This window comes from Perna viridis, chromosome 12 (assembly GCF_037379345.1).
Source record: "Perna viridis isolate PV_CMFRI_1.1 ecotype Kerala chromosome 12, ASM3737934v1, whole genome shotgun sequence".
NCBI classification, from domain to species: domain Eukaryota; kingdom Metazoa; phylum Mollusca; class Bivalvia; order Mytilida; family Mytilidae; genus Perna; species Perna viridis.
Window position 1 is genome coordinate 15,837,469 of NC_142456.1, and position 8,547 is coordinate 15,846,015.

Consider the following 8,547-nt stretch of genomic DNA (forward strand, 5'->3'; position numbering starts at 1 on the left):
GTATGAAAATAACTGAAACCCTTGTCCTTGACTTGCTGACATCATAGGCGTAAAAAACATAATTAAGAAAGCCGCCATTTTTTTTTAAATGACCACCAAAATCGGTAAAATGTCAACATTGTTCGATTTCAATGGAAATTAATATCTTGGGTAAGCATGACATTCTGAATTCAACGGCGGCTTTATATTTTATCTAAAAGCCGCCATTTTTTTTCAAAATGGCCACCGAAAGCGGCAAAACTTAAACTTTGTTGGATTTAAATGAAAATTGATATCTAAGGCGAAGATTGCATTCTAAATTCAATGGCGGCTTCAGAATTTGTCTAAATCCGACCATTTGCCGGTTTTGGCGATTGTTGTGTTTCTTGCAAACACAGTATTACTTGTTTACTATTGTTTCTATCCCCATGTGATTTTGTTTATTTCTCGTACTTTGCTGTGTATTATCTTTCAAAGTCGTGATTCCTGGATAATGTACATTTTAAATTACCATTTCAATCCTGGTTCCTTTGATGTCCATGTATTAAAACAATGTAATTTATATATACCTATATATAATTCAGTATAAAAGCAAAAGCAACAACAATCAATTATTTATTTTTATTCTAAAGTAAAGATTGAACGATATTCTCTAATGCAATTGTTTCTTTTTTTTCTCGCAAAGAGGTCTACCATACGGGAAGATGGCTCTTGTAACCCACTTATATTTCTGATCCACGAAGTTAATGCCATCCTGAGCTATAGCGACGTGTTCCTTTTTCCCCTCGTAGTCATTCGGTTTACCAGTTGGAAACTTGTTGAACGTTATAGGAGAACCGTCTACCCATGTAAATGTTCCTTCGTGATCATGATCGCTTAATCCAAGCATTACCCCAGGTATACCAAGATCTGTCATGGGAAATAATACAGTCGAAATATAGCAATACACATCATTCAAAAATTAGCCTAAATATGATCAAAACTGCAATACAAAATACAAAAGTGCGTCAATTCGGAACTATGCCGTCCAATATCGCTTTTACCCGTTCAATTCGTCGTATTGGCCTGGTAAAAATCCAGAATGACCAAGACCAGTATTACATATTGAACTAGTTTGTCAATAAATAAACAATTGCGTTTGATTTTCCACATAAGAGGTATTAGTCCCTCGAGAGCCAATATGGAAATACTTACGAAATACTGCTATAGTCCTTATGTTATATATAATAAATGATTTACGCATTTATAACATCAATGGATATGGCATACCTCAGTAATACATTTTTATATACTGTTGTTTTGTGGGTACCAATTTTCGTGGTTAGAGGAAAAAGGACATTTCGTTGGATACTTGACTTCGTCGGTCATGGGTCAATAAAATTAAACATATTTTTCTGTCAAATTATCACTGAAGCAATAACACTTCTGCTAAAAAATTTAAACGAAAATTTTGTAAGCATTGGAAGCATTGAACCTATTGAATGTTAAGTTCAGAACGCGTCTTTAAACAACTAGAACATAAGGTACCATTTCTAGTTGTATAATAAACGGAATGTTTATCGAACGTCACTTTTACTTTTACAACTGCTTTTATGTAAAAAGAGGAGAATATCGAAAGTCACCCTCACGATTTATTTTTGGTCAATCGACATTACATAACACAGGTAACCCAAAGGCCATATAGGGCAATTAAGTAATTGCTGTTCCCATATAAAAAATCCCCACATAGCGTCTCTATTGCATATTTCTCATTAGATAAAAATGACAATTATAATTATTCAAAATATCATTTTAAATTCTTCAATATTTAAACTGTATTTTTATATTTAAGAATAAATGATACATTTTCATATCAATGAATGCTTTAAAAAACAAATTTCCCCACCCGGCCCATCCAAAACCCCGATCCCACATACACCATATTCATTCTCCATCCTCTCATATACTATACTTCTCACACGTCATGCACAGAGGTTGCCGTAACTACGCAGACCTTGTGTACCACGCTAGACTTCTTAAAATTAGAATTCTAGAACACGGATATGTTGTCATAAAATTGGAGTCATCATAACAAAAGTTTGATGAACTCTTAGATTGTTACGGTGTAGCGATCTGACCATGAGAAAAGGTTCGTTCAACGTCTTATAGTTTTTCTTTCCGCTATCGTCTACCCAGAACTATACTTTTTATGAGGAACTCGACGAGTGTTTCTATAAAAGCAGAGGACGCATATCCTACCGATGCATTATGTCCGTGCTTCCAGTTTTTAGTGGAGTCCGGGTTGCTCATTTACTTTTATTACTTTGTACGTTTTATTTTGGTTATTTTATATTCTTTGTTGTGTTTGTCTGTTTTCCATGTCAGGTCTTTGTCCCTGGATTACATTATATTGAAATCCGCCAGAATTGGTTCCCTTGATTATTCAAGTATTGTACATGATGTTTGAATTATTTGTCAATGGTTGATGCCCCTAATATGGTGTGTAAATCTCCCTTGGGACAGTAATAATCAATGCATCATAGTGCTCTTCTCTCCTTTATTTGAAATGGCATAATCAATTCGGCATTTGCTTCCTTGGAAGCAGAAAGTGTGTAGTCTGCCAATGCATTTTGTACATGAATCATATTTAAGACCAAATTGCTCATGCAATAATTTGTTTGTGTGGTTTTTCTTTATTTGGATCAATACTATCTTCTTCATCTCACCATACTGATGAACCTGTTCAATGCGCCGTGTTTATTGGAATCCGCGTTGCCCATTTACATTTGATTCTTTGTACGTGTTATTGTGTTTTTTCATGTTCTTCGTTGTGTGTTTCTTTTTTCCCTATCTAGTCTTTATCCTTGGGATGTATTATTTTGGTCAACACTCAAATCTTTGTCACCTTTATTATTCATTGCATATTTGTAAAAGCTCTTTTTTACTCCATGACATCTTGCATCAATGTACTGTAAATAATTATTGATAGATCATTTTGAAATCACCAGTAACGCGCGGTAATTACATAGAAAATTTACAAACAACCATTATAATTTGAAAAGTGCGGGCTATGGTTGATTATTTTGTCTAATTCAAAAAGAAAATGTGTTACCGGTTAATTGGGTTTCAATAAATGCTTCCTCTCTGCTGTTGTCAACTATTGCTAAAGTTCCTCCACGATCTGCACAAAATGCCTGTGAAGAAATAGAAACAGCATGACAAAAGCAACAAATACTGTTTATGTTGAGAACAAAAAAAAGGGTGATGAAGAAGACAAACTTTTCTATGGAGACGATAGATAGAGAGAATAAGAAACAAAATAATTGTAAACTTAAGGAGAAGAAGTAAGTAGTAGACCAAACCGAGCCTAAATAAATAGTTCTATACATGCATTGATTGCTTGATGCTGCAAATGCGTTATGGAGGGTTTGTCCTCCAGAATTTCGCTTTTGCCACTATATAATGTTAGCACAAAAATGATTTTAAGTTTATTTTGTGTTTCGTAAGCATAAATCTAGCAGAATTATCATAGACAAATCTTATAAATTGAACTCGCCACTGAACTTTATCAACTTTGATAACTTTGAAAGCTCATTTGTCAGTGACGATAACACATCACAATGGATTATGATGAGACATTGACAGAAAAATATGTATCATTTATCTGTTACACATACGACTGTATGACCTAAGTATTCATAATTAGACAGAAATGTTTGAATTTGAAACAGGAGTTCATCATGACTGTGTATTGTCATTTATTTTCTTTCTGTTGGCAATGGACTGTACTACGACAGAGAGCATCAACAAGAAAAGGAAGAGAATCGAGTAGACCGCCAATGATAAACCCAACGATCTGACAATTTAATCTCATAAAAAGCCATACGTATAGACATAAATCCCTTTTAACAAAAATAAACAACGAACTGCGAAGAATACTTAAAATATATTTGCCAATCTGCATATGCATCCAGGATATTTGTGAACTAGTGCCACAGATTACATCTTCAATACAGATAAAGAAAAGAAAGCGGACCTGGATCGGACAAATTTGGATAGAAAAAAAAACAGGAAAAATTACAATACAGGCAATGTACTTAAATCAAAAGGGGAAGAAAAAAGAGTTGATCCAAGAAACACATAAAGAAGATCAGTGGAGGATGAAACGAAAACATCTGCTTACACTTGGTACGCCATGGCTCAGCATGTAAAAAAAGCTAGAGAAAAGCAGGATGATTGTCAGTGGCATATACTCTGTCGCAAAGTAGACAAGGCATAGGTCAAGTCACTCAAGCATATACCTGCATACAATACAAACTAGTAAATATCAAATTAAGAATTCTTAATTACAATTTTGGGCATACATTTTTTTTTTTAGAGTTTTTGTAGATATACATCTTAAGCCCACTACATGTGTAAAGTACTTCCAAAATGTCAATTGGAACCTTATTCGCAGACGGCAGCACTTTATGTGTCAGTAAATTAAGTAGTAGGGTTCGTTAGAATCAGATAAAATGGGTAATTTAAAAACATGCATGTCAAAACCCCACCGATCTGACAATAAAATATCATTCAAGGATGTTTTCTCTATTTGAAAAGACCATTAATTGATCTCTGAATCATTGCTCAGAAATGTTCAACAGAATCTTAGAAAAATGAGGTTTTTGACAGAGAGACAGACCACAAAGGAAATGAAAAAAACTATAACAACATGTATACAGAGACAAAGTAAATGAGAATTCCGGAAAGCTATAAATAGGGAAGGGTAAAGAATTTATTAACATACAACTATTCTATACAATTAAAAGAAGTTAAAATTTTGTAACTGTTGAACACGTAGTAAATAAAAAATTCATGTCTGTATTGTGATAACATTTAAACGAAAAATACAATTAGGCTTCTAATGAGAATAGGATGGGGTCAATTTGGAATGGGGAACTGAGGATAATATTTAATGTGAATGTTGAATTCAAGAGTTGTATGTATTTCGGAGAAGAGTTACCTTAGCTTCATTCCACTTATATGCATTCCTTTGAAACAAATAACAGCTGCCTTCAAAATCCACCCAATTATCTTCGCACACTGTTGAAGATTTGTACCATTATCAATTAGGTTACTCATATGTAAATAAACAAAATTAAGGATTGGATTTATTTACAATGCACTGGGTAACATTATATATTTTGACACAATGAAGGAAAGACGGTTATATTTTTTCGGACTATGAAGAAATAACCTAAATCACGTGGTGCACACTAAACAACCTGCGTCCACCCCGGGCGTTGAGGTTATTTCAAATAGACCGAAAAATATAACAGTCATTCCTCAATAAGTTAATCTAAGCTTCAAAATTCAACGAGTAAATCATAAAAAAATCTGATGACGTCACAGTCACTACAAAATTTGGTCTCTGAGATGATGGACAAATTGTTTTATCAAATCAAAATCCGCGTTACCTCTGGAATTAAATTATCATACGATAAAAACTCGCCAAAGATAAGACACTTGATTATTGTTGGTATTAGAAAAGAACTCGATCTGTGGTATGAATTTGAGAATTGGTAATAACGAAATAGTTTATTAAGAAAATTCCGTCGTCTTGTTTAAATAAAGCTCTTTTGTGGCGGTCGAATTTCAAGTACTAATATATAAAGTACATATTTTTATGCTTGACTTGAATAGAGTCAAATTTTGTGTTTTAGAATGCTTCAGACCAAATCCCATTAAAGGAAAAACATTGAATATGAATTTTTGGAAGTACCGAGAAATACGTGAGAAGAATAATTGTCATTTATGCATTAAAACTTGATCAAAAATGACATCGAAGAAATATGTTTTTCAATAAATGTATGTTGACTGAAATGTTATTAGTAGTCACCATGCTAAACTTGTCAATTTCAACATTTTATAAAATGATTTGAGACACTAATGGAAATTAAAACTACTTTCACTCAAACATTACTTTACCAATCTTAAACTTTATGAAAATTACCAAACATCTGAAAGTTATCACTTACCTCTGGAAATTTTAATCAATAAATCTAAATTTTTAAGTCAAGATTTTTTTTCTAATCGGAATTACTAATTTACATTCTTCACATACTTTCCATTATTAATCGCGGACTTCTAAATTTCGCCATGAAGAATACTCGTAGATAGATTTAGTGTCAGGAACTGTCCAGGGGTATGGCATTTTAGAAATGCTTTTCGTATTTATTTGTCATGACCCAGGACAGCCTCTACCGGACCCTGATTGGACCTCTCAAGGTTTCTATTCTATCTGCTGTCATAGAACAGTTTTTTTCTTACATATTCTGGCTAGAAATGATTGTGTACATATATGAAATAAAGCGAATAATAAGGTTTCAATTATCTTAGTCGTCCTTACTAACAAGTGATAAAATTGTTTTGCAAATACTGTCTCTTATGCCCTTTCAACTCAGGGTATATATATACAACAGCTCAGAATGTGACGACTCTATTCGCACACTGCTCCATCAAATCAAATTGATGCAGGGAAGATAAAGTAAGAATAGAAGGGTCTGAAAAATTCACAACGATGATAGAACTGTCAAATTTGCGCTGTAAATGTTTTTCTTGTTACCTCCGCGGAACTCGAACTTGTACCGCTGTGACATCTATGGCAACAACGCCTGCACAAAGTCCACGGCCATAGACTACTCGGTCAGCTAGACTATATGCAAATATAGCTTTCGATGGCTGGGTCATTCCTCCTCGTATGAGTGTAGTAGGGTTGTAACTTAGTACACGATGTATGGTAGTACGGAACAGTTCATCTAGGTGTTATTATGTAGAATAGAGGATCAAATTAATGATGCATGTCACAACTAACCAATATTATACAACGTCTCAGAATGTGACTACTCTATTCGCTACACTGCTACTTCGGATCAAGTTGATGATAGGAAGATAAAAATAAATTGATTTTATATAGCCTAGCTGGCCTATCGGTCTAAGGCACTGGACCTTGTGCAGGCAGTGTTGCCATAGATGTCACAGCGGTACGAGTTTGAGTCCCACGACCAAAAATTTAGATGCGGCGAATCAAAACACGATTCATTAGTATGTCTAGTTTCACTTTATCGGTCTGGTGGTTCATTGGATTTACAATAATACGAAAAATTAAAATAAAAGAATTTTGGGTTAAGCAACAGAAAGGAAATTCAATACTTACAAATGAGAGAATTTACAAACTTTTTCATTTTTTCCATTTCCATTCTAATTTGCTTCATCTCTGTTTCCAATTTGGCCATGGAATTAGATTGCATGTCTTGAAATGATGTATGTGCACAGATGGTAACCATAATGACACGCAGTGCAATGAACTTCATCTTCGATTAACTATGATTAAGATAGTACGATTAACAGAACATAACCGACAATAGAATTATGAATTGATATTCTATTAATGTTAAATTTAGATACGCGATCAATAACCGCACATTCAAGAATTGGTTTGCTTAGACATGATAAACACACACATTTTTATTTATAAGCTTTCGTTCGTCATCATGAACTCGTGGATCGTTATGGTGTATTCATCTGCACCATGCAAAGTGATTTATTCAACAGGACATAGTTTTCCTTTCTTCGTTTTTCTACCCCGGACTTGACTTTTTATGAGCAACTCGGCGGGTGTTTCTAGCAAAGCAGAGGACGCTTACCCTACCGGTGCACCTGGTCCATGCTCCAAGTTTTAGTGGAGTCGAAGTTGTTCATTTGCTTTTGTTACTTTGTATGTATGATTTTAGTTGCTTTGTGTTCTTTGTTGTGTATGTCTGTTTTCCATGTCTGGTCTTTGTCCCTGGATTGCATTCTTTTGATTACCGCTATAACCTTGATTACTCTTTCAAACCTATGTTTCATTCAAAAACTTTTCGTCGTGGCGGTTGATTTACGAATAAATTTTCTTGTGATAAAACTCAAAGAAAAGTTAAGTAATCTTATAAATTCATTGTACTTGAAAAACTAAATTATTTTTTTTACAGATTAACAAAACTCTAAAAAAATATTTTAATCGTGCTCGGAAAACGGAAAATTTCTTATAAAATTCAGAATATCTACGTAGAAATTTGCAAACATTGATGCTCAATTTACAGATCTTCAAATATTGGATAAATCTGAAGTAAATATAATGTTAATTGATGTTAACTTACCTCTTTCTGCTACTAATGTCGTGATGGAAATCTAAATGTTAAAATGATGGTGTGTTTATATATTTTGCGCACACGCGTGGCAATCACATTTATTGACGCTAAATATATCATACAATTCATGTTAAGTAATATATTTCTAAATTTAGAGTTTTATTGTAACTTTAGTGTTTGTTTTTGTAAGAATCAGGAACCAACATATCAAGGCATCATCGATCTGACAATATATTGTCGCTCAAGGATACTTTTTATATTTGAAAATACCATTATTTGAGCTCTGAATAACTTGATTTGCTCAGATATTGTTCAATTAAGACACCAACTTCCAACACTTGCATCTTTTCTCTCGGCCAGTATTATGTAGATCCTTTCAACTTATTCAATATACATAAATCAAACAATATCTGTTGTGGCG

The 8,547-nt window shown here is 33.6% G+C and overlaps 1 protein-coding gene across 1 annotated transcript; it reads right to left on the reverse strand.

Annotated features, from left to right (window-relative positions):
* Positions 1-586: 586 nt before the first annotated feature.
* On the reverse strand, positions 587-8,220 carry LOC148601438 (C-type lectin domain family 4 member G-like). The gene is made up of 5 exons (XM_088556044.1): positions 8,136-8,220; positions 7,154-7,320; positions 4,961-5,040; positions 3,071-3,152; positions 587-888 (listed from the first exon to the last, which is right to left on the reverse strand). The coding sequence occupies exons 2-5, from the start codon at positions 7,308-7,310 to the stop codon at positions 632-634; spliced, it is 576 nt and encodes a 191-aa protein (XP_088412170.1). The 5' UTR covers positions 7,311-7,320; positions 8,136-8,220; the 3' UTR covers positions 587-631.
* Between the last annotated feature and the right edge of the window lie 327 nt (positions 8,221-8,547).

Coding starts and splice junctions, on each gene's coding strand:
- LOC148601438 (XM_088556044.1), bottom strand. CDS start 7,310: ATGAAGTTCATTGCACTGCGTGTCATTATGGTTACCATCTGTGCACAT. Junction 5,041..7,153: donor GTTTGTAAATTCTCTCATTT/GTAAGTATTGAA, acceptor AATCTTCAACAG/TGTGCGAAGATAATTGGGTG. Junction 3,153..4,960: donor ATAAGTGGAATGAAGCTAAG/GTAACTCTTCTC, acceptor ATTTCTTCACAG/GCATTTTGTGCAGATCGTGG.